Genomic DNA, 23,552 nt, shown 5'->3' on the forward strand with positions numbered 1-23,552 from the left:
ATTCCCAATTATTATTTTGCCGTGGTTTGTTCATCTTCAACTAATTAATAATTGGATATTAATCATTTTATCACCATCCACCCACTTATTCAATCATAAGTGCATTTTTCACTTTAAAAATCTGCAACTTGCTTTCAATTCCAATTAAACAATGAAATGCGCTATAAATTATACGCGTGTCGAAATTCAATCTTTTTTGTATGTTTGTCATCATTTGCATAGCAGAACGCAGAAGAGCAAAAACAATGGAGAAGTTAAACTAATTAAAATGCCGTGTGCAGAGTGCACCCACACATTTTATTTATTTTAACAAAAATTCATCTAGGAAATGCGTATATTAGTGCTATGTAAATATGCATACATTTTGCATGTATCAAAAATGAAACAAAGGAGATGTGAAGAGGACGGCCAATTACTGCTTCATCCAAAAATAGAAATATTTAATGCTCACGCTCTCTTGACTCTTTTTTACCATGGAATGTCTTTCGCTTATTTTAAACGTAATATTTACTTTCTTCTGTAAGTGGTGCTTTACTGATTTACATATTTAAATGCGATAATGAGAGTACTTACCGTCAGAGAAATGCCAACGGTCGCTGAAAAAGATGCAGTCTTAAATTCATTCGTATGATATCTGACAATGAAAGAAGTTTTCCCAACTCCAGAATCACCCAGTAATATAACCTGTAAATACCGAATTAAATAACATTCAAAATGATTTTCCAATTGCTCTTCGTAAGAAGAACGCGATTCAATCAACTTGATTAGAACTTCTAATTTAGAAATGCTTTTTTTAATGCTCCGAAAAGATTGCTTTTTGTATGGGGTATTATTTAAATGCGTACAGATTTTCTATATATTTCTTCGCTTAAAATTAGTAATCTTAGCATCCAATTTCGGATAGAACAAATATTGAAAATACCTTATGTAAAATACTTTCGTCGAATTCGCTATCTTCTTCGATTTTAAATGATTTCCATCCATCATCAAAATCACCGCTGGTCGTTCGAAGGTCAACGTTTCTGAATGCGGGGTGGTTGCCAGACGGTGATGGGGTTTCTTCATCGAGAAAATTTGCTTCGTTGAAATTTAGTCCGGTATTGGTGTTACGATAGTGTTTGTTTGGATTAAATTGGCACTCGTCCTCAAACACGTCATCGATGAGGTCTTCCTCCATTTTGACTTATGTTAATTCTTCTTATCGAAATTTTGTAGAAAAATGATCGCAATGCGGAATATGGTCTGTGTATTTATGGTAATTTGTTCCTAATTTCGAAGTAATACGCGAGTTAGAAAAGCGATTTCCGTTAAACGTGTTTTTAAAATCTAACGTAATTCAAAGTTCAAATGCAAAATTAAAAAATAAAAGCACTTGTGCGTTTCGCTTAAAGCTTTTATTTGATATCAAACTGAAATGAGTTAGGCGATAGCATATTGATGGCGCGCAAAAGCTTTGCTGTGACTTCTCATTCTTTTGCCGTGAATAAAGTTAATGCTGCATATTGAAATGCATCACTTTTTTAATATAAATGTTATTGTTTTTATTGCAACCCATAAGATTTGTTAGCATTCAGTATAATAATAATAATAACTATTTATTGAGATTAATGCACATTTGCAAAATAATACTTTTCCACAAACAGATTGCGCACATAAATAATTCAATAGTGTAAGCTTGAAGGCAATTCAATTCAGTCAAAAATGCTTCACATACTTGTAGATTTGCATTGTCACTACGGCGATAAAAGCATATAAGTGTGTATTTAAGGCTGTCACTTTTAGTGTTATGGGAAATGTTCATTAATGTATTTCCATAAGAATATAAACAAAATGGAACACATTCTTTATCAAAGGCGATTCACTGTGCTCACATGTTTTAATTTATTTGAAAATGCTAAAGTTAGTTTTTATTATTGCTTATATGGTGTTTGTAGGATACAAAATAGTTAGGCAACTACACTAATACAATATTATAAATCTTCAACAAAACATAACAACATAATAAACACCAAAAACGATTTGTACACGCTGTGATTTTCCGATTACTTTGTTTGACACACAAAAAAAATTCTCTATATAAAATTTGGCCTTTTGTTTATATCGTTTCTCATCGAAGTTGTAAACGAAATTCGTCGTTTTGAATAATTGTAAACATTTCAGAGGCAATTAAATTCTATTTTAAATGCAATCGATACTTCAAATGCATGTTCGGTAAAATAAATGAATGGAAAATGAAAAACGCCTGACAGTTGACTATCATAAAAAGAAGAATGAGAAAAACTTTGACAACAAAAACAAATCGAACCCAGTATGTGTCACTTCTGACAAAGTTTGAGGTTATGTTTACTTTAGACAGTAACACTGAAGTTTGTTTTCAAACGTGAAACTTCTAAAGCATATAAATAATGTCCGATAGCTGGGAATCAATGAAAGGACCAAAAGTCCTTTCAGCCGAAGAATCTGAAATGCTGGAAAGGCAAAATTCAAGACTTGTCAACGAATTCAAAGCGAATCAACTGGAAAAGGATGCACTTCGAAATTGGGACCTTTTTTATAAGCGCAACGACACCAGATTCTTTCGCGACAGGCATTGGACAACGCGTGAGTTTCAAGAGTTGATTGATGAAAAGAGCGGAGATTCAAAGAAGATTTTGCTCGAAGTTGGATGTGGTGTAGGCAATTTTTGTTGGCCGCTAATTGAAGATAAATTCAATGAAAACTATTTCATTTATGCGTGCGATTTTAGTCCGCGCGCCATTGAATTTGTCAAACAAAATTCACTGTACGACGAACAAGTGATTAAGGCATTCCAATGTGACATTACATCTGAAACTATTTTCGAAACGATTGAGGAAAATTCGGTGGATCTCATTTCTATGATATTTGTGCTATCAGCGATTCATCCTGATAAATTCGATGTGGCTCTTAGATCGATGTATCGGCTATTGAAACCAGGTGGAACTCTACTGTTTCGAGATTATGGTCTTCATGACATGGCACAAATTCGATTCAAGCCTGGAAATAAAATCAGCGATAAATTTTATGTACGACAAGATGGAACACGAAGCTATTACTTTTCAACCGAAGAACTGGAACAATTCGTTCGTAATATTGGATTCGAAGTCAGTGTAAATGAATATATACATAGAAAAACGATAAATATCAAAGAAAATATCGATAAAGAAAGAGTATTCGTTCAAAGCAAATTCAAAAAACCAATTGCATAGATTTTGCTGAATAATTCAGCATAACATTTTATTTTAAGCACCGATATTAACAAATTTTGTATATAAAAGACAAGGAGACTATGTATCGAATACAAAAAACCGTTGATGGTATTTATTCAGAGTTCAACAGACAAGTTAAAATGCATTTATTCCGCCCATAAGATTAACCGGTCGATTTTTGTACCGTTTTGAAATGTCTGCTTCAATCTAAGAATAAAGATGAAATATTAAGATTATGCACATTAACCATATGTTTGTCTTATTGTAGTGTAATGAGATTTTTCACATTCAAAAGAAAAAGATTGTTTACTTTGCTCTGAAGTTGTTTGGTCTGTTCAGTTACTTTGCCAACTAATGGTTGTATGCCAGCCTTTTCATTTTTGAACTGCTCAATTTTATCCTTTAGTAATTTTCTCGTCTGTTCAATTTTCTGCACGGAAACCACCTTTTGCTGCAACTTTCCAGCCAATATATCGCCATATCTAAATAACATCAAAACGAAATAACAAATATAAAATGGAGAGGAATGAGTAGAAGGCATGGTACGAATAAAATTACTTTTCAGAATGTTTGAGCTGGTGCAGATGTTGTAGTAATTCATCAGTAGCCTTTTCCAAAACAGCTTGTACATCAGTCAATATTGGTGAAATGCTTTTTGCCGAATGGTCATCCATGCCCTCCAGAAACAAAAAAGTTGCCGTATTGGAATTTTCTAAACTGTTTAATTCGAATTGACGCATTTTCAAAAATGATTCCAACTGCAAATAGATGAGTTAAAAAAAAGGTTTGTTATTTCATGAATCTTGTGAAATATTTTTTTTAAAAAGTCCATTACCTCAAATAACTCATCCAAAAAGTGTTCACGATAAATTTCAAGAACAGTTAATGCTTCATTGTTTCTTGCCACACCGCCTTCCATGCCGCTACTTTCAATTGTAATGCCACTGTCTTTCAATGAAATATCAAAATCAATTGCATCAGCGTTTGGTTCATCGACTCCCCAATCAATATCGCCTGTTTCCAGAGTCACCTCATTTTCAACGTTACCAAAATCGATATCGTTTCCAAAGTCAATTTCACCCTCTCCAAAATCGATTTCGTTCGCAGTACCGATGACTCCATTATCATCAATCGTCAATTTTATGTCAACGGGTGGCTCTTCAATCGATAACGGAGCTTCATGATGAATGTATTCATAGACGGTTGTATTGCCTTTCTCAATAATGTGACGTAAAATGGGCAAACACTCGGTATTTTTCGATGCTTTCTCGTATATTTGTGTAGCTTCTTTTACTTTTTTCGCCAATACCGTGATTTCATCGAGTAATCCGGGCAAATCTTTTAGTTTATCTAAAAACTCTTCGCGTAAATGTTCGCCTTTAATGCCCAATTTCTGGCACAAAGCCGTTCGTTGAGCATTCAGAACGGCTTCAGTTGCCGTTTGATCTTGGATTTTCTTTTGAGCCTCATCGATCAATTGATCGAATTTTGCAATTTGTTTTTTAATACTTGGCAATTCGTATTGTACATTTCGGACGAGAGTTTGTGCGGCTTCGCCCAAATATACACTATCGCGCTCATATAGCCGCGATATTTCAAGCCAATCTTTCATACGTTGACTACCGTAACGGCCAAATACGCTTTTTGTATCCGCTTCGGTGGTTTTTAGAATTTCAATAATTTGTACACAATGGAAATAATGAATATCTGGAATGCAAACCAGAATTTGGCCAATTAGTTTAACTCTCAAATTTTAATGTGAACAATGACCGTATACTACTTACGAGTTCCAGATAAGAGTTTAACGAGTTGCTCATGACTTGGCATATCATTGATGGCATGAGCGATTTTATTCCGGATCTCTGGAATTCGTGTGTGCCATGTCTTGCTAACGATGTGGCGACTCACCAACCATTCAAGCAACTTTCCGATGTGAATGTCAATTGGAATATTTTGCTCCTAAAAATAATAAAAGCTGTTTTAACAAAAGGTCCAACAAGAATTCAACAAAATAAAACTCACATTCATTTTTTCTTCTCCCTTCTGTATTCGTCTATGTTATTGTAATTTTGAAAGCAGAACAAAGTGAATGTCCAACAATCCACGTCAATTGCCAAATAGTTCGATTGACGTAAAATGTCAAATGTTAAATTCAGCTCATTTGGAGAATGTCAAACACAGTTTACTGTGTACATAACCTCAATCTGAAATCGTAAACATTATGTTGACAAACGATTTTGATACATACACAAAAAAATGGTGAGTAAATAGAAAAAATGATTGTTTTATTATTTTCATATTAATTTCAAAATATATTTTGTGATTTTGCAGTCGGTTACACTGCACACAGATGTTGGCGATATAAAAATTGAACTATTTTGTGAAGATTGCCCGAAAGCTTGTGAAAACTTTTTGGCATTGTGCGCCAGCGACTATTATAATGGATCTCTATTTCATCGCAACATAAAAGGATTTATTGTTCAGACCGGCGATCCGACTGGAACTGGAAAAGGTGGGTAGAAAACTCGGTAAATGCATTCTATCTCAATAATCTGAAAACTCTCAATTTTTAATGTAACAATAGGTGGCACTTCAATTTGGAATACGAAATTTCCTGATGAATTTAAAGACAATCTCAAACATAGTGAACGTGGGATGCTATCGATGGCGAACTCCGGTCCCGATACAAATCAAAGTCAATTCTTTTTCACGTACGCCGCACAACCACAATTGGATTTGAAATACACAATCTTTGGTACGAGCAACATAAACTGCAATATTTTGTAGAAAAAGAGCAAATAATGATTTTCAACAACAAATCATATATTTTTTGTTTGTATTTCAGGCCGAATCATCGATGGTTTTGATGCACTTGATGAACTTGAAAAACTGACCGTAAATCCCAAAACATATAAGCCGCTCGTTGAAAAACGAATAAATAGTGTGACCATACATGCAAATCCATTGGCTGGTTGAATTTTTTAATTAAACTATTTCATGATTTAAATGCAAATAATGAACAGTGACATAAGATAAATAAGAGTTTTTCATTGATCACTTTGTTGAATACTTCAGAATAATGATAAAGATTTAATAAAGGCGAATTTGTACCAATTATGCGTTTGAATTAGATTTTATTTAATGTTTGGCCACTTTGTATGTTCAAATGAGTGAGTTCCAAGTCTCTCCCTTTTGAGCGTATGCTCGTTCCAATGTTTTTCAAAGAAAATAGACATTTCCATTGGATTTTACTTCAAAAACTTATAAAAAATCAACTAAAGTATGGCGCTTTATCGCATCTTTCGATTTTAATTCGGCGTTGCAAAGATTACATTTATACTTCATTGTACAAACTGGACACTTCATTGTTTTTTTAGTGTTCAATTGAAATTTATGTTCGTTACTTACGTTTTTTCTGAGCGATACTCTTGTGGTGAATCTCTTCTTTTCATGTTTGTCATATAAATACTTTATCGTCTTGAGATTTGTCATATAAATGTTTGAACACATTGATCACACTTGAACAAAGTATAGTTTCCAACATGTGAACTATCCAAATAATTCAGTAAAGAAATTGTCGATGTAAATACCGACTTGATTCCTTTTGATTTTATCAATTTCAATGTAGCTTACTTTTCTTGAAACAAGGAACTGATGATAACATTTCTTTGAATGATTTCTTACTAGTTTTGATAAGATTGCAGAATTCATAAAGGTATTCGATCAACTTATTCGATTCGGTCGATCATTTTGATTGTTGATAAGTATTTGGATGCAAAGGAAAACGTTTTCTGCTGACGTTTCTTTTATTTCAAAGAAATTCCGTAAATTATAGTTGATATGATTGAACAACAGGCTATGCAGAACTCATTGTAATTTAACGCTCATTTTGAGAAAACTTCACGCCAAACTAATATCGAATTCGATTCACCGTGTTTGAACACAAAATTATAAAGAGAAATGTTGCAACATACAAATTGTTCTTATGACATTGACACCTATAGACATTTTGAATTGAGATGTGTGAGAGTGCACATCTTATTCAAATACACTTTGTATGAATATTTCTTAGTTAGGGACACGCTTTCATTGGTATAATGTCAACGTTATTCAATATAAATACAATTCTTATTTAAATTTATTATTCGTTTTATTTATGTCGTGGGTTGTTTTATTCAAATCTTAAAGTAATCAGTTCTTTTACAAACATTCACTCGTATCGTTTTAATAAAGAAAAAAAAAGATATTGAAAAAGTGTGAGCATTTTTGGCACAATTGTAATAGGTTAGGTCAATGGAAATTGTAAGAAAAACTCCAAAAATGGCACGCTCTTCAAGCAAAAGACGCAACATGAGTGAGATACGGTATATTGATGTATATCTCGACACCGATGGATTGTATCCATCGTTTGAAAAAATCATTGCAGATATGCGCGGGAATGATGCCGAATTGGTTTATCAAGCCACACGCGCCACACGCATAATACTGGATGCAACAGACAAGTCAGCAATATATGACATAACGGATCGCGGCGTTATACCAATTTGCTTAGGGTTTTTAGACTCAGACAGGTAGTTAACTTTTCAAACAGAATCCAATTGCATTTTGTATCAATTTCGTAAGAAAAAAAACACATTTTCATTTAAATAAAAATATTTAGTTCAACACTACAATACGAAGCAGCAAGTATACTGACTATCATAGCACGGGCCGCATCAGATAAGATTTCCAGAGGCATTCCGAAATTTGTTGAATTACTAAAATCAACATCGGTCAACGTCTCTGAACAGTCAGCGGTGGTATTGAAAATAATTGGCGGCAATGGATTATACATGCGAGATGAAATCTTTAAGCACAATATCGCTGAAGTTATATCAGAAATTTTGCAATACCAGCAACCGGTAAAATGGCCTCAGCACATTTCAAATGTTTTTTTTAAATTTCAATATCATTTGCAGACGTCATTTTTGCGTAAAATTATTAATTTAATATCAAGTTTGCTGCATTACAAAAATCCAGCACCAATTGACAAAATGAAGATGATGATAATGGAGCTAGAACATTTTCTGAATTACGACGAGGCAGAAATTTTATGTAAGTATTCAAATATTATGTTTTAATTGGAAATTAATACGGTAACACGGTAGGTAATATTGATCATACATGTATATATAATTTGTTTATATGAAAACAGCTGATACTGTGTTGGCCATACAAATTGTGACAGCTCATGATAGCAACTGTATTCAGGCGGTCATTGATGCTGGATGTGTATCAATCTTGGTTCAACTATTGGACGATTCCGACTGTTCAGTTGCCGGGCCAGCAATTCAATCAATCGCAAATATCGCGAAAGGAACTGAAGCACAGGTAGTTTACTTCATTTAACAATCAATGTTCAATTTATTAAAAATATCTGCATACACGTTCTTTTGACTCTTCCACACAGATCGATGCGATCGTTGATGCTGGATGTGTACCAACCTTGGTTCAACTATTGAACGTCCTCGACTCTTCAATAACCGAACCAGCAATTCAATCCATCGCAAATATCGCCAGAGGAACTGAAGCACAGGTAATTCTCTCCATTTAACAATCAATTTTTAATTTGATAATAATATCTGCACACATGTTCGTTTCACACATCCACACAGATCGATGTGATTATAAATGCTGGTGTAATAAAGTATATGCCACAATTACTAAAAAATTCAAGCCAAAATGTCGTGGTGGCCACATTGGAGGCGATTGAAAATGTATGCGCTGGTAAACAATCGCAAATTGAGCATGTCATTCAAGAAGGCATATTCAATAACATTCGCGACCTATTGTGTAGCGATATAAAGATATTGCACGAAAAGGCTGCATCGGTTGTAACCAATTTCTTTCTTCACGGAAGTCAAAAACAAATTATTCATCTGATAAAAGAAGTTAACATACTTCCACCACTCTGTGAACTCATGAAGACAGCCAATGATCATTCTCCCATCTTATTAACGATTTTACCTGGTTTGAATCAAATGTGGTCGAAGTTAATAGACAACTGTTCTCAAGAATCGTGGTACCTCTACACCGATGTAAATGATCTCTAATGATATTCAATGTGAATTTTCTACATGGACATTTTTATCCTGTCTTTTTCAGATATTCGTAAATGCGGAAGGAATCGAAATATTAAGGAGCTTACAAGAAAATGGATGCGACAGGATCAAGGACCAAGCTAAACAAATATTAGATGAATACTTCCCCATTGAGGTTTTTACTTATTTTAATTACATTTTCATACATATTTAGCGTTATTTTTTCTATTTTAGAATGAAGAATCAGGTGAAGATTGGGAACTTGCAATTATAGAAATCCAAAATCGATTGGCTGCATTAGAAAACGCAATATTATTTATTACCGGTCATGTTAAACCGAGAAAAAGAAATATAGGGCAGTAGTCACAAGCACGAAATCATTAATTCATTAGAATAGAATGGATTCATTTTCGTATTGATCAAAGTCATTTCTATTAATTTTATTCAAAATTGTTTTCTTTTCCAAATGTCAAACATACATATATGTTTAGATTTACATTTTTTTTTATCTGGATCAAAAGTGTTCAATGCATTGGGGAGCATTCTTATAGAAGAAACAAGACACTTTCATTTATTCTATTTATACCACGATATAACTACTACACATTGTTTATTTGATTAACATTGCATTATGCTTTTTTTTAATGTGTTTTTGTTTGTTGAGATGACTTTGCTTGCGACGAAAAAATAAAATGAACGTGGAAAACGTAATTGAAAAAAAAAGGTTTCAACATTTGATAGGTTTTGTTCGGTTTGAGCGTTTATATTTTAATTTGAACTTTTGACCTTTTAACTGAATCTATAGATTCATTGATTGATATATCAACATTTATGAAAATTAACGAACATGATTTATGAATACTTTTTTTCTAAAATATACGAACGGTATCTTTGATAATATTAAATCACAAAATTGGACTAATTAACTAATAAGTCGTTTTGGTTGTTCATTTTGTTTTGATTACTCAATTTTCCCGGCATGACCACACATTTTTATGTTTTTTTTCTTCATATTTTTACAAATATGTAAAGCTACTGAAATCCCGTGTACAATTTCGTCGTTGTTTTGTTTTATTCTTTCCAAAAAAACATTTTATGTGAAGTATTTGTAGTCATAACACGATTAAACTATTGGTGAAACTGAAAAGTAGAAAAATAAAAAAAAATAAACAATTTTCTTCATTTTCAGTACATTCACACAATTATTCATTATCACCACATTGTTTTTCGAATGAATTTGAACCATGCGGTAAGTGAATCTAGAGCGAAAAGCGAAAACTGACATTTATTTCTTCTAAAAGTATACGTTATGAACGATTTTTATTCAATTCAATAGTTTGATTTATTCATATTCGGTTAAGTAATCAGAACAAATTGATAATTAATAACATTATGTAATTCATACATTTTTATCAGATGTTGAAGTGGATGGGATTGAAGTTGTTTCATCAACTGGTGGCTTCTCGGCGAGATTGCATATTAGTGTATGCTTTCGCCAGTCGGCATGATATCTATATGACATGTCACAATTACTGCAAATGTATGTATTCTCTCCGATATGAGTTCTCAGGTGCTTTACGAGGTCATTCTTTTGAGCGTATGCAACTTCACAAAATGTACATTTGAATGCTTTTCAAAGAGAACAAAAATAAAACCAATTAGATTTTTCTTTAAAATATAGCTATAATTTCGACTAACGTTTTTCGCCTGTATGTTTTCGCATATGTATCATCAGCCGGTGCACAGTGTGAAACTTTAATGGGCATATTTCGCAAGCCTTATCCCGTTCGCCATGTCTCACTGATTTTAGAAGAAAAAAAAAGTCAAATGAATGCATTTTCAATATATAAGCAAGAACCACAGCCTACTTTGATGTGCATTTAGCGACACAGATGATTTATATATATTTCCACATAAATGACACACATGTTTTTCAACGCGGTGAACGGCCATGTGTATTGTAAGTGCTCCTCGTCTTGGAAATTTACTCGGACATTCGGGACACACAAACGGCTTTTCACCGCTATGCACAATAAGATGTCTTTTTAATGTCTGTTTATCTTTGAAGCCTTTGCCGCACTGTGCACATAGATGAGCTATTGGAAAAAATACAAAATCACAATGAAAATGTAATAAACAATAGATGTGCATGTTGAAGTTCACAATACTTACGTCTTTCTTGCAGATGTCGTTTTTGATGATTTAGGATAAGTCTTTTGGTTGCAAATCTTTTTCCACAAATTTCACAAGCAAACTGGAATCGCTCATGCTCTGTATCGTGCCAAGTATTCAGCTCTTTCATATGAAATTTCTTTGGACATTTTAGGCATTTGTAGTAAAGATAAGTATCTTTGTGGATTTCTAAATGTTCGATGATTCCCAATGTCGAATTGAAGACATCTCCACAATATTCACAATTAATGCTTTCACCGCGACATAAATGCCTATTCAATTCGTATTTCATTCGGAATTTTTCGGAACAAACATAACATTTAAACGGCTTCACCGTATCATCATGTATTTTCATATGTGTTTTTAATCTATTGAACGTAGTAGTCTCCCGGCGACAAATAAAACATTCGAAGTATTTTACTTTGTTACCAGACGGTGTTGTTGACTTTTTGGAACGTTTTGTTTTCAATTGAACTGCAATCGGTGGAATGTTAATGAGAGGCTGTTCTTCTGTAACACCATACACGGGGATTACTTTATTTTCATCAAAAACGATCGTTTCGTTGTGAATTGGTTCTTCTATTTTGACTTTAATTTCCGTCACGTCCATGTGTTCACTCTTAACGACAACTGATGCCAATGGATCTTCTACATTTCCATCGAACACTGTTGTTACTAGCGCTTCGCCACTTTGAATTGATGATTTGTTCGGGACACCATTCGCCAATAAAATCATTTCCTGAAAGTACTGGTCACTATTTTTCATGGTGTTGAGAAATTCGAATGTGTTCAATAGCTTTGGAACACAACCCATACAAATATTTTGCGGTTTTCCATCATTTTGTTGGACATTCATTTGTAAACAAATCATCATGTCTGCCATCGTTTTTTCTTTACGTTTTGTATGAAATAAACTAACCAGATTCTTTCCAACTTTTGCACAAATTCGACACATGTCATTGAAGCCTATGTCAGGCTCGATAACCGACTGCATTTTTACAAATGTAATGAAAACTATGTAAATTTTAGCAAAGAAATTCCAGGATATAAACAAACAGAGCGTATAGAACGATTAAGCATGACAGCTGTCATCTTAATGACATTCACCTAACAAATGTTGTAGACTTTCCACATTGGGTCTTTGTTTTAAATCTCAAAATACGTTTTTGAATATAATTTTACGTTATGATGCCGAAATGACTTCGAAATGTGAAACTCAAGCACATTTAATGGTGAATGTTTTCACAATATAATCTATTCAATTAACGGCGCTATGAATCCACCGGTCATATTTGTGTATATGTACATACGTAGTTCGAAGCATGTTTTGGTTGCCAAAAATTCAATGCTCAATTGAAAATGTCTTTATAAATTAAATGTGAATAATCACCAATGTGAGCGTATTTAAATTCGATTTATTGGTTGCAATGCGTAAAAATAGCAATTTTACATGCATACGACACGTGATATCAATAAAGTAAAAAAATCACATTTATCGAAAGATTAAACTTGTTTAAAAAAAAACGGTGATATTACATGCGATTTCGATTGGCGCCAGGCAAAGTCGGTAATTTGAAAAAAGTGACTGAATGTGACGAATCATAACTTTTTGACCAGCAGAAAAATTCGATTTTTTTTTTTTAATTCAGAATCGAGATTTTTGTGGAATGCAATTGTTTGCACATGAGAAAGGATATGTCATTTACAATGTTACTTTAGGAAAAGAAAAAAAAAACATTTTATGGACGTCACATCAACCTATCAATACAATAATAACAAACGTTTCATTGGTTTTTTCGAGATTCTCTAGGATCGTACTTGGGCCAACCGTATATTTTGGCAACATTTCAATTTTTTTTAATTGAACTGAAACTCATTCTCATTTGGCTTCTTTTCTCACTCTTTGTATTTTATTTTGTTATTTTCGTCATATGTTTCATAAAATTTATGTTATTATTTGTGTGGCCACCTCAGAGTCGCCTCATTTCTCAACAAATTTTGGTGTCTGAATTTTTTAGCTCTTCCCCCCAATACTATCGTTTATTTGCAAACTCAATATAATTGGTTGATGTAGAATATCATCATCATTCACAAACAAAAAAGGAATCGATCCTAGAGAAAAGCAGGTTTTGTTTGGATTCTGTATGTTGACGTGAAGTTTTATTCAAGTAAAGGAAAAAAATCACGAGTTTGTTGAGGCGCACGAGATACAATTGAATTGTAAATGAGCGGGAATTCCTTAATAACCCGTCAGAATCGGTGGCATATTCAAATAAATTTATCAACATTAATAGACAAAATAACAAGTAAACTGGATAAAAACCGGTTTGAAAGTATTTCCTTAATTGAAAAATAAAGACGAATCGGATGAAATTAATTCAGTATGCAAAATGCAAATCATTATATGGAAATGCATAAATGGAACGTTGAATGTGGCCAAATTGTGTCTTTTCTAAATAAGATTGATGAGTTTGTGTACTCTTCTTGTTCATTTCCTCTATATATTAATATATGACGTTATATTTTGATTGAGCGACCAAGCCTCTCAAAATCTGCATCAATTACGTTCTTCTACTTTTAGAATTCCAACCGATCATACGATAGTAGCCTAAAGTCGGCGGCTAAATTAAAATTGGCAATAAAATCAACAAAAATAAATCGTCTGCAACGACGCAATTCGATAACAGTACAATAGAATCGTCAACTATGTGAATGCAACTGTGCACATCACAAAATCACCAACATCAACGAATTACTCATGAAAAACAAAAGCATTTGTATGTGATGAAACAATGGAAGAAAAAACTTTAAGCCACAACTCAACGTAATAAAGTTGATAGCTGTTCGGTTTGAGTGAAACCAATTCAGATAAAATTTGTCAATTAGATTATTTTTAGTATATTTTATGTACGTGTATGTGTTGATATAGTTTTTGTTTATTATTATTTTTTTGAAGCACGAAATTTAATCAAGAATATGCATACAGCTAATATAACTAAAATAAGCAAATGTTCAGAATGAATCTTTATTTCTGTTTATAACAATCGTTCGAAAACAGCGTCAGCAAAAATTTCCGGTTTTATTGATGACACACGGTATACTCAATCTTAATTCAATTGTTTTGAACACATTCTAGTTATTCGCAAAGTGGACTAGTTTCAAATGGAAACTTCTTGTTCCATTCTCGTTAAATATTAATAAATAAATTTAAAAAATAATTTGTAATAAATTCATTAGAACAACTTTGTTTGTGCATATCCTTAAATATCAAAACGGAAACCGACGGCTGCGTCGGTAGTGTATTAAAGAAAATGTTCATGAAAAACACCCCCATAGAGCGAAATAATTGAAAATCTCCCGAATAAATCTTTCATACGATTGATGTGTCAAAAGCACTTATTTATACATACCATAGAAAGATATATATTTATTTCATGAACAAAAAAAGAAACAAATAAAATACAGTAAAGTGGGATGCTGATTATTTTAAATTCTGTTGACAAACAAATTCTTTTAAAAGATACGGTGGCGAGATGTACAAGCTTTGGCGCATGCATGAACTCGTGTCGCTTTGTGATGCTATAAATATCCAAGTTTTTTGTTGTACAAAAACAAAATAATGCACAGCCTTCCAATGATGAAAAGCTTTATTTAGACTGGAAAATGATATCAACAATAGAACGACAAGCCTGCACAATTTTGCTAGGGCGCATCACTTTGCAATTCTATATTAAAAATCTTTGAATAAAAACAGACATTTATCGGCATTTCCCATGGTCAGTACAGAGACAACGTACGCTGTATGAATAAAAACGTTTTACGTTTATTTTTAGACGCACTTAAACGACAACACCAATGGCATCTAGATTCGTTGACTTAGCTAACGCTGCACAGCAGATGTGATTCATAAATTAAATGTCTATATTAACGTTTCTCTGTATAGAATTATGGAATGTCGTACTCTATGTTTAGTGAGACTGTGAAAATGGAATATTCTCCTTTTTTGTTTAGGAAAACTTTCCATATACAGTATACACGTCAATAGTGTCCGTATTTCGCTCATTAATAAGAAGTATACATGGGCACAGGGAAGTGTAAGCCTTTTAAAGGAAATATTCATCACTCAAAAGAGAAAAAAATAGTTCGTAAATTAATTGGTTTTCCATCAAATATTTGAAATGATTTTTCTGTAGATGCTTGATTTGAATTTCTTTCAAGCTGATGCAGAATTTCAAAGAATTGATCACATTTCCACAGCCTATTTATTATTAATATTTACATTCCTAACCATTTCTATTTTGAGCTTGAAAAGCGCATCAAATATTTGGAAAAACTGCCAATTATCATTCGACTGTTAAAAATAACGTTGTGCTGGCAATCAAGTATATCAAAAAATTCTCTTGATTTCTGTAAGAATTTCAAGTGATTGCAATCTTTTGGTGAAAACAAATTGAAAAACTCACAGAAACTGCGACGCATTTATATATTGCAGCTTTGCGAATGATATAGAATATGCATGTATCCTTAAAATGTGTAAATACGGTTCGAATATTGTGAACGTTTTTCTTCGTCGATATGTTATACAATATATGTATTATAATATATGCATTACATGCTCAAATATTTGTAAAATAGTCAACAGACAAAAAATAGGCGAACGAAATCCAACACGCACATTTTGTATCATTCGCCAAAAACAAAATGTGCAAAATGACCTTGATTCATTCATTTTCGTAGAACGCAATAAAATCGTGGCTTTCTCACAGTTTCTCTGAAGGGGACATTCCCAGCGGTGATATTGTTGTTATTTTTTTTGCTGTTTACATTTTATAACACGACGCCTCTTCATAATAAGCCACTTGTACCTTATCTTTGATAAATAATCGGAACAAAAAACTATTATTTCCGACGTTTTTTGTAACATCCAATCGTTTACAAATCAAGTACATTGTCATCGTGTAGTGCATCAAATGATAGTTTTGCTTTGCACTCGTAATCTATAATTCAACGGACGAAATTCATTGTTTTCTCTATTTAATCAATTGATTTGGCAGTTTTTGTTTTCAAACACTGTACAATACAAATTTATTCTTGTCACTTATCGAGGCTACTTCAAGTCGTCTAATTTGGCATTGTTATTCGATTGGCTCAATAGTTTTATCACTAAATTATTATAGAACAATGCCTTTTGCAAAATCATAGATTATTCACTTGATTGTGAAACAATGAATCCGTTATGTTATATCATGGTGTTTAAATGGGCTGATGCAATATTATATGTTTATTAGAGCACCATTTCCATCAAGAGCGTTGACACTGCAAAAATATGCATGTGAAACGACAATAAAAATATGTATGGTTTGAAATATCAAACCTTAAAATATGTTGCGATTGTTGTTGGTTTCTGCCTTTTGAGAAATGTAGATTAATATTATGTGGTTTGGACTAACTATGTAAATTGTTTTTTTTTTACTTGTATGCATCATACATTTCTCATCAACAAACAGCGCATTTTTATTGTTGTAATGCAAGTTAATTGGGGAAATCGTATAGAAGCGTTCATGCAGCTACTTGTTATGAGAATGATATAAAGAACAGCACCGTTCAATGTCGGATAGTGGAATTTTCCGTTGTCATATATACTTTTCGATTGAATTTGATTTGCTTAAACTACGACTTATTGTCATACTACAATACAAATTAAATTTTTGTTGTTGTACACTTCATTCGATGAATTGATTGAACTGTTAATTGAAACCGGCATGAAACCGACAAGTACAAAAAACCCGTTCTCACATATTTACTTCACATCGACTTGTAAGGCATACATCATGTCAGTTCAGTAGTCGGATCAATAAAAAAAAATTGTGCTAGGTCATATTTATGGCAACAGCGTGCGCGCTGTTCATGGAATATTCACACAGGAAAACCACCACATAGATACAGTTGTTTTCGTTTCTTTGAACCGCCCTAGTTAAATTCCGGTCCCTTTAATAGCCAATGACATCCGATTTTGGGTTGAACATTTTCTCGAAAGAAGGCTTTCATTCACGTTGTCATTACTATAATTGAACATGTGAAGTGAATTTATTGAACCAAGAATGAATCCTTATTACGTAAAACGTCAGAATTCCATTAGTTCCAAACCTTAAGATGTTGTTGCAAGTGCCACTTCATCCTTGACCAAGTTTTTTTCATTCACAAAATCATTGCAAATGTGAACGAACGCTATGCGCTCATTGTAAAACTCACACCATCATAGACACATACACATTGTTGTAATTCTTTGCAGCTAGAATGTGAGCTCCTTTTATGGATAATGCATATTATTGATTCTTCACCCATTATAGATGCAAATTATCAAGCAAATAAAGTAGAACGTTCCTTTCTGACTAAACATGAATACATCAATTGTTTATTTTCACATTTCACATCAGATCAATACATGTGATGTTTATTTCCAATACTAATAATAGCAACAACGATAATAGAAACCAAAAATGGCACAGCACAAAGAAAAATTTATAGAGTTATAACTATAGTTGCTAAATATTTTTCGTTTTTTCCTTTAATTTGATCTGGTTGGATTAAATTTTATTGGGGCATGAAATAGCATAATTTCTATTGAATTTCTTACATTCCAAACAAACAAATGCATAAAGTGAATTGTTTTGATTTGTTTGTTATGAAGGTGACATTAACTATAAACTGGATCATGAAGTTGAGTGTATCACCCAACTGGGGACATGATAAGAAGTGCGTCACACAGTTAAAAAGTACGTTGCAAATTCGTTAAGAGATAAAAAATCTGGGGACTTGCCACTTTAATTGAATATGCTCCTCTATTCACTTGACGTACAACAGAAACACAATAAACAACTCTAAATATAGGCAGTGCATCAAAGGTCACAGATGCATACATCTCGTGTGATAAACAATCGTTCTACCACATTAATTTGCTGACAAGAATTGCGCGTAATGTATAGTTATAACAAAACAATCAACTGGCGCCACGTATGTTCTATGTCATATAGCTATTATATGTACAGCACAGTATTGTGGTGACAGTATTGATTATTTTATAATATTTAATGAAATGCGAGAATACTGTATAATTTGTAGATGGCAATCAACTTTAAACGTTCTTCAAATGAATTCCATTTGGAAAGATAATTAAGTTTTTTGGACGATTTTCTCGTGAAAATGAAGCCAGTTAAAACTCTTTTTTTTTGTTGTTTTGACGGGACACAATTTAATTATACGTCGCCCTCATTTCGCCAGAAGCCATATGAGACACTTTGCGGTTTATTTCATGAGTTACGTAAAGCAATGCACTTTTAAATGGAAACAATGCCGTTCATTGCCGTACCAACCGTGAACTTAAATTGCAAAAAACTGAACGAGTTCGAGAAGATGATATATGAGCTCGGGAAACGAAAGAAGGAAATCATATATGTAGTTTGTAGAGATGTTTCCCTGATCCAAAATGATAAACTCGCATAGGAAATTCAATTATTTCAAGTAAAATACTTGTTTATTCCTTTTTCTCAATTTTTCATTTTTATATTGACTGATTTGCACATCCAGTCAATCTTACCTCAAATAAAACTGGTTATCCTCATTCGCTGAAAAAGGAGAAATCATAAGCTATGAATAATTGAAATGAAACACATTCATTTTGTGTTGGTGCTTTTTTATATTTTATTTAATAAATGTTGGTGTATTTTGAAATAAAATTGATAAATTAAATCTTAAAATTATAAATTCATTATCAATAATATTAAAAATAGAATTATTCGATTATTATTAATTTTTTTATAATCAAATTTCTTAGTCGCCGATGTTGTTTTCCGTTTTTTATTTGTTTACGTCGAAAAGAAGAGTGTTTTGCTGATTTTAGAACAGATTTTTATCTATTAAATTCTGAAGATAGTTATCTTGTCAATAGTTTTAGCATTTCATCTATTGTACTAACAAAACACTAGATTTCATTAGCTGTTTCGATTTAAAAAAAAATGGATAAGCTATTTCACATTACTTATTGTCATTGAATAGTAAATAAAAACGGAATTGCGTCTTAAGTTACATTTTATCGCCGATATATTATTCAAAAATAATGTAAATAGATGAGAAACCAATACCGGTTTTTTTATAAACATTTAATGTGGCGTACATAATAAATATTTGGGAGCAAATCGTAAAGTGTCTAAGTGAAAATGAGAAATAAAAATTCTATGCCCTGATTGAAATTCGTGTCGAAAATGTTGGCAGTTATTCGATTTCGTTTTCAATGAAATCAGTTAAATAATCGATCAAATACAGTCGAATATCAACTTTGCACGTAAAACAACCGCATCGAAACGATGCAATCCGATTTCTGCACGAGCTTGCCTAAAAATATTTGAAATTAACTGCGTTTCATTCATTCCAATAGTTGAACAAATGCCACCGAATTCTTTCAAAAAAAAAGTTCAATCTCAACAATATTCCGAACAAATCAGTAAAATATTTGTTTGTTTTTTTTTCTACTAAAAAATATATAAATAGAATCAAATATGGGAAAATAAGGCTATCAAGACAAACTGGTCTTGGTAAGGCATTTTATTTTTGTGTGCAGTAAATTAAGTTTTTTTTTCGTTTCGTTTCGTTATTTCTTTTGTTCGTCTGGGTCTCACGATCATATTCGTCGAATTTTCTTAACGAGTTTTAGTTTGTATGATATTCGTTACAACAAACAAAAAATGCCAAAATAATTTTGAAATTGGATAGCAAACAAACATCAATATTTGCGCAATACAAAAAGCATCCAATAAAGTTGCTTACGTGGGATGAAGAAACAATGAAGTCAAATTAGGCGAACACCTGTTTGTAACTGACAATATTGTGAAATTGGCACGCACAATGTTATGAAAATTGGCGACATTGTTTGCGTTCACTAACTAACAGTAAAGCAAACGTTTTTCATTCAACGCAGTTAAATAGGAATGACATCAAATGTATTGAAATCACGTGCAATAGAAAATCAACGATATCATTTCCGTCTCGCAATCGAATCGCGCTGTTAACGTTGATAACAATTTACGAACAGCTCATCATATGTTGCCATAGCTGATATGTTCGGTACATTTATCGTCAATGCGTTTGACGTCATTGCAAACAAAAATATTGTATTAATTTGAAAAATATTACATCGCGACGATGTGCGAAATATGTGTATATGTTTTTTTTTTTTCAAATATTTGCTCTTAGCTTTAGAATTTGAGGCAAATACTGCTTAATTTTCTCATGTTGATGAATATGCATATTATCATCATCTGTTTCGATATGATTCAAACTTTTTACTTAACGTATGTATATTGCATTAAGAAGGAAAAAACAATGCATTTGTCATTTTTTTTGTATGTATCTTTGATTTAATTCGAATAGTAATTTGATTTGATTAATATTGTTAAAGTTTTTTTTGCATTTAGAACGAGAATTACATATCGAAAAATTGTGTTTAACATTTTGCTTGTCTTATTAGTTTTTTGTTTTTTTCAAATGTCTATCGTTTCTAACAACAGTTGTCAAATGAAATGAATATTACTTTTTCTTGTTTGTGGTCGGTTAAAATAATTTCAAACATTTTACTGAAGCGTCAACATTCTATATGTAATTACTATTAGTATAAATATATTATATGCGGTTTTGATTTGATTGGTGTTTGAAACACTGTTTGTTGCCAAAAAGCAAATACGTAAAGCGTGATTATCATCTTATGTCTCTATATAATTATTTAAATTTGGTTCTTACATTCAATTCAAAAAATTACAGAGCATTTTATACGGCGACTGCCGGCCTATGCTATTTTCATGTTGTTTATTTGTTTCGTTAATTTTGTTGGCAATCGATTGCCAGGTGAGATTTAATCGAAAACTAACATTGCTCATATCTAAGCGTTATCGATTTTACACCGAAAAATCAGAAACACAAAGCATTTTATTTTGATGCTATTTCTTTGTATCAGAAACATTATGTCTATTGTAGCACAAAATATTGTTGCCACTTTGGTTTCGTGATGTTTGCAAACATTTACATTTCCTTCACACTCAATGCTGCGTTTTTTTCTTTCTTTCTTTCTGTACTTGTTTGTTTACCTCTTAATTTTGGATGCTTCAGCGTAATCGTGAACACTGTTATTATGTACACTAAAGTGTCGACTCCACAATCTACCGCCAGTGCTGTGTCGATAGGTCACCTTAATAGCTGCCGTTTCGATGCTTCTACTGCGATTTCGATGTGTTGTCGTCGGCAAAGGTGGCTTCGAGCTGCTTGTTACATGCAGAACGCTGTCAGAGCATCCAAGACCACCATCGTTACTAACCGATGAATCCGATGAGATTGATAGTTTTTTCAGGGGTTTTGTTATTGCTGTTGAATCGTTTTGATGGGATGATGCTAATGTCGTTTGTTTTGCTACTAAAGTTGCTGATAACAGTTCGTCATCAATGTCATGATTATTTGAATCATAATCGTCGTCGTCATCGTTTCTGTTTCAGGACCTGTCTTCGGTCCGTCCTTTACCAAATGATTTGCGAAGTTTGTCCACCAAACGAACGTGAAACTTATTCAGGCTGCCTTGACTTCCCGTTGATGGTTTTGGTGGGCTGCATTGTTTTGTCGGACTTGTCAGTGAACTTTGTGATGTACGTGATGATGTACGTGAAAATGCCCGCGAACTGTTGCGATTTATGAAGCTACGATGATAGTCAATTGTGCTGGGTGATGTTGATAAACTTGGGCATTCGGAACGCGTTTCGGACACTTTTCGTGATCGACATGCATTCGAATTGTTTGAACAATCGGATTCTTTGCGTGAACGACTTGTTTTATAGATGTCGAACTCATTTTTCATAACAGGCATCATGAAAGCCATTTTTACGGATTTTTCGATTTGGTAATTTATTGCAATAAAATTTGAATTCACAATTTGACGTCGTTGTGTTTAACGTCGTTTTCAATGTAAAATATTACAAGTAGCGATAATTTTTTTATCGTTTTTACTGCGTTCCCAAACTAATTTTATGCAAAAATTGTAATTTTCCACGAACTCTGTAATGCTCCGTTATGCCGCCAAATAATCGTCTTTTGATGCGAAGTTTATTCAATTGCTGTTGTCTGAAGACTCACAAACTATATGTACTGTGTACGTTGAATGGCAAAAATCGTCTAATCGATGTCAAATGGTGATGGAGAAAATCGATAAATACCGTTTTTGGGTCGAAATAAACCGTAGACACACACTCAATTATTTTTCGTTAAAATGAAAATAATTGCGAATAATGTTGATTGTGACTTTCTTATTATGAGACGAATAAAAAAATGCGATGAAATATCGTTCTTCGTCTAAAATTCCGTTTACACAAACGGACTGGGGTAACTGGATAGAAATGTAGACGTACACTTTCTTTACCGTGACAATGGAAAATTCCAGAGCATTTATGCGAGTGCACTGCACAGTTTTAATGTCACCGTTGAATGTATGGTAAAAGTGAACTGTCGTTAACTCTTTAAGTTGCTGTATTGATTGCACAACTAAACGTGAATGCTTGGAATATGCACAAGTGAAATGACTTTAAATTGCTTCGTTTAATGCACGAAATTCAGTGAATCCACTTTGCTGCTCTACGGCGATATTTATACCAAAGTTGATAAATTCACTTTGAATCAATTTTGTTTGCTTGTATTTGTTAACAAATACATTCACAATTATTTCTGCCTTTAAACACTTTTCTTATGCGCTAATATTCAAATCGTTTTTTTTCTCTTCTTTAATTTAGTGTTTCTTTTCCGCTTTATTAAATTGCTTGCAATCGCTAAGAACTGTCCAACACGAATGAGCACGTTTCAGCACGAAGTCGACTTGTCGGTAGACTAGTTTCGACACTTTTCTCTCTGTACGACGAGTGTATAGACTCGAGTGGGGAAATGCACGTATCTAAAGTACATGTGCAAACAAATATTACACATTTGCTTTCTATTTCGCTCATACCTCTTTGAACATGTGACGCAGATAGCGAGACAAAGAGACCGG

General features: G+C 32.9%; 6 protein-coding genes across 7 annotated transcripts; 3 read left to right on the top strand and 3 right to left on the bottom strand.

Moving 5' to 3' along the window:
* The first annotated feature begins 2,360 nt into the window (after positions 1 to 2,360).
* On the top strand, positions 2,361 to 3,473 carry LOC116350661 (tRNA N(3)-methylcytidine methyltransferase METTL6). Its single transcript, XM_031782531.1, has one exon. The coding sequence runs from the start codon at positions 2,406 to 2,408 to the stop codon at positions 3,225 to 3,227; it is 822 nt and encodes a 273-aa protein (XP_031638391.1). The 5' UTR covers positions 2,361 to 2,405; the 3' UTR covers positions 3,228 to 3,473.
* LOC116350659 (CDK5RAP3-like protein) lies at positions 3,306 to 5,424 on the bottom strand. Its single transcript, XM_031782527.1, has 6 exons — positions 5,250 to 5,424; positions 5,012 to 5,186; positions 4,063 to 4,934; positions 3,786 to 3,985; positions 3,538 to 3,709; positions 3,306 to 3,434 (listed from the first exon to the last, which is right to left on the bottom strand). Exons 1-6 carry the CDS (start codon positions 5,253 to 5,255, stop codon positions 3,363 to 3,365), a joined length of 1,497 nt encoding a protein of 498 aa, XP_031638387.1. The 5' UTR covers positions 5,256 to 5,424; the 3' UTR covers positions 3,306 to 3,362.
* Positions 5,368 to 6,344, top strand: LOC116350662 (peptidyl-prolyl cis-trans isomerase-like 3). Its single transcript, XM_031782532.1, has 4 exons — positions 5,368 to 5,486; positions 5,559 to 5,739; positions 5,812 to 5,982; positions 6,073 to 6,344. The coding sequence occupies exons 1-4, from the start codon at positions 5,484 to 5,486 to the stop codon at positions 6,201 to 6,203; spliced, it is 486 nt and encodes a 161-aa protein (XP_031638392.1). The 5' UTR covers positions 5,368 to 5,483; the 3' UTR covers positions 6,204 to 6,344.
* Positions 6,345 to 7,275: 931 nt separating this feature from the next.
* On the top strand, positions 7,276 to 9,929 carry LOC116350604 (importin subunit alpha-like). Of its 2 annotated transcripts, XM_031782449.1 has the most exons (8): positions 7,277 to 7,798; positions 7,888 to 8,128; positions 8,186 to 8,321; positions 8,422 to 8,597; positions 8,677 to 8,802; positions 8,882 to 9,304; positions 9,372 to 9,482; positions 9,542 to 9,929. In XM_031782449.1, the coding sequence occupies exons 1-8, from the start codon at positions 7,521 to 7,523 to the stop codon at positions 9,668 to 9,670; spliced, it is 1,620 nt and encodes a 539-aa protein (XP_031638309.1). In that variant the 5' UTR covers positions 7,277 to 7,520; the 3' UTR covers positions 9,671 to 9,929. The 2 variants fall into 2 exon arrangements, with proteins under 2 accessions (XP_031638310.1, XP_031638309.1); XM_031782450.1 differs by lacking the exon at positions 8,677 to 8,802 and having other exon boundaries at positions 7,276 to 7,798.
* Positions 9,930 to 10,420: 491 nt separating this feature from the next.
* On the bottom strand, positions 10,421 to 12,653 carry LOC116350605 (zinc finger protein OZF-like). Its single transcript, XM_031782451.1, has 5 exons — positions 11,480 to 12,653; positions 11,176 to 11,403; positions 11,006 to 11,107; positions 10,713 to 10,936; positions 10,421 to 10,447 (listed from the first exon to the last, which is right to left on the bottom strand). The coding sequence occupies exons 1-5, from the start codon at positions 12,471 to 12,473 to the stop codon at positions 10,436 to 10,438; spliced, it is 1,560 nt and encodes a 519-aa protein (XP_031638311.1). The 5' UTR covers positions 12,474 to 12,653; the 3' UTR covers positions 10,421 to 10,435.
* Positions 12,654 to 21,015: 8,362 nt separating this feature from the next.
* LOC116350606 lies at positions 21,016 to 23,372 on the bottom strand. The gene has a single exon (XM_031782452.1). It carries the CDS (start codon positions 22,392 to 22,394, stop codon positions 22,014 to 22,016), a length of 381 nt encoding a protein of 126 aa, XP_031638312.1. The 5' UTR covers positions 22,395 to 23,372; the 3' UTR covers positions 21,016 to 22,013.
* Positions 23,373 to 23,552: the final 180 nt, after the last annotated feature.

The sequence above is a fragment of the Contarinia nasturtii genome, unplaced genomic scaffold, assembly GCF_009176525.2.
Source record: "Contarinia nasturtii isolate CC-2019 unplaced genomic scaffold, AAFC_CNas_1.1 Cnas_scaffold_4311, whole genome shotgun sequence".
In the NCBI taxonomy this organism is placed as follows: Eukaryota; Metazoa; Arthropoda; class Insecta; order Diptera; family Cecidomyiidae; genus Contarinia; species Contarinia nasturtii.

Excerpts from the sequence above, each read along its gene's own strand:
- LOC116350661 (XM_031782531.1), top strand. The coding sequence starts at position 2,406 with ATGTCCGATAGCTGGGAATCAATGAAAGGACCAAAAGTCCTTTCAGCC.
- LOC116350659 (XM_031782527.1), bottom strand. Across the intron at positions 3,986-4,062 it reads TTTTGGATGAGTTATTTGAG|TTGGAATCATTTTTGAAAAT; the intron begins GTAATGGACTTT and ends ATCTATTTGCAG. Across the intron at positions 3,435-3,537 it reads CCAAACAACTTCAGAGCAAA|ATTGAAGCAGACATTTCAAA; the intron begins GTAAACAATCTT and ends CTTTATTCTTAG.
- LOC116350662 (XM_031782532.1), top strand. Across the intron at positions 5,740-5,811 it reads TCCGACTGGAACTGGAAAAG|GTGGCACTTCAATTTGGAAT; the intron begins GTGGGTAGAAAA and ends ATGTAACAATAG. Across the intron at positions 5,983-6,072 it reads TTTGAAATACACAATCTTTG|GCCGAATCATCGATGGTTTT; the intron begins GTACGAGCAACA and ends TTTGTATTTCAG.
- LOC116350604 (XM_031782449.1), top strand. The coding sequence starts at position 7,521 with ATGGAAATTGTAAGAAAAACTCCAAAAATGGCACGCTCTTCAAGCAAA. Across the intron at positions 7,799-7,887 it reads GGGTTTTTAGACTCAGACAG|TTCAACACTACAATACGAAG; the intron begins GTAGTTAACTTT and ends AAAAATATTTAG. Across the intron at positions 8,129-8,185 it reads TTTTGCAATACCAGCAACCG|ACGTCATTTTTGCGTAAAAT; the intron begins GTAAAATGGCCT and ends TATCATTTGCAG.
- LOC116350605 (XM_031782451.1), bottom strand. The coding sequence starts at position 12,473 with ATGCAGTCGGTTATCGAGCCTGACATAGGCTTCAATGACATGTGTCGA. Across the intron at positions 11,108-11,175 it reads GTCGCTAAATGCACATCAAA|TGAGACATGGCGAACGGGAT; the intron begins GTAGGCTGTGGT and ends TTCTAAAATCAG. Across the intron at positions 10,937-11,005 it reads AAAACATACAGGCGAAAAAC|CATTCAAATGTACATTTTGT; the intron begins GTTAGTCGAAAT and ends CTCTTTGAAAAG.
- LOC116350606 (XM_031782452.1), bottom strand. The coding sequence starts at position 22,394 with ATGGCTTTCATGATGCCTGTTATGAAAAATGAGTTCGACATCTATAAA.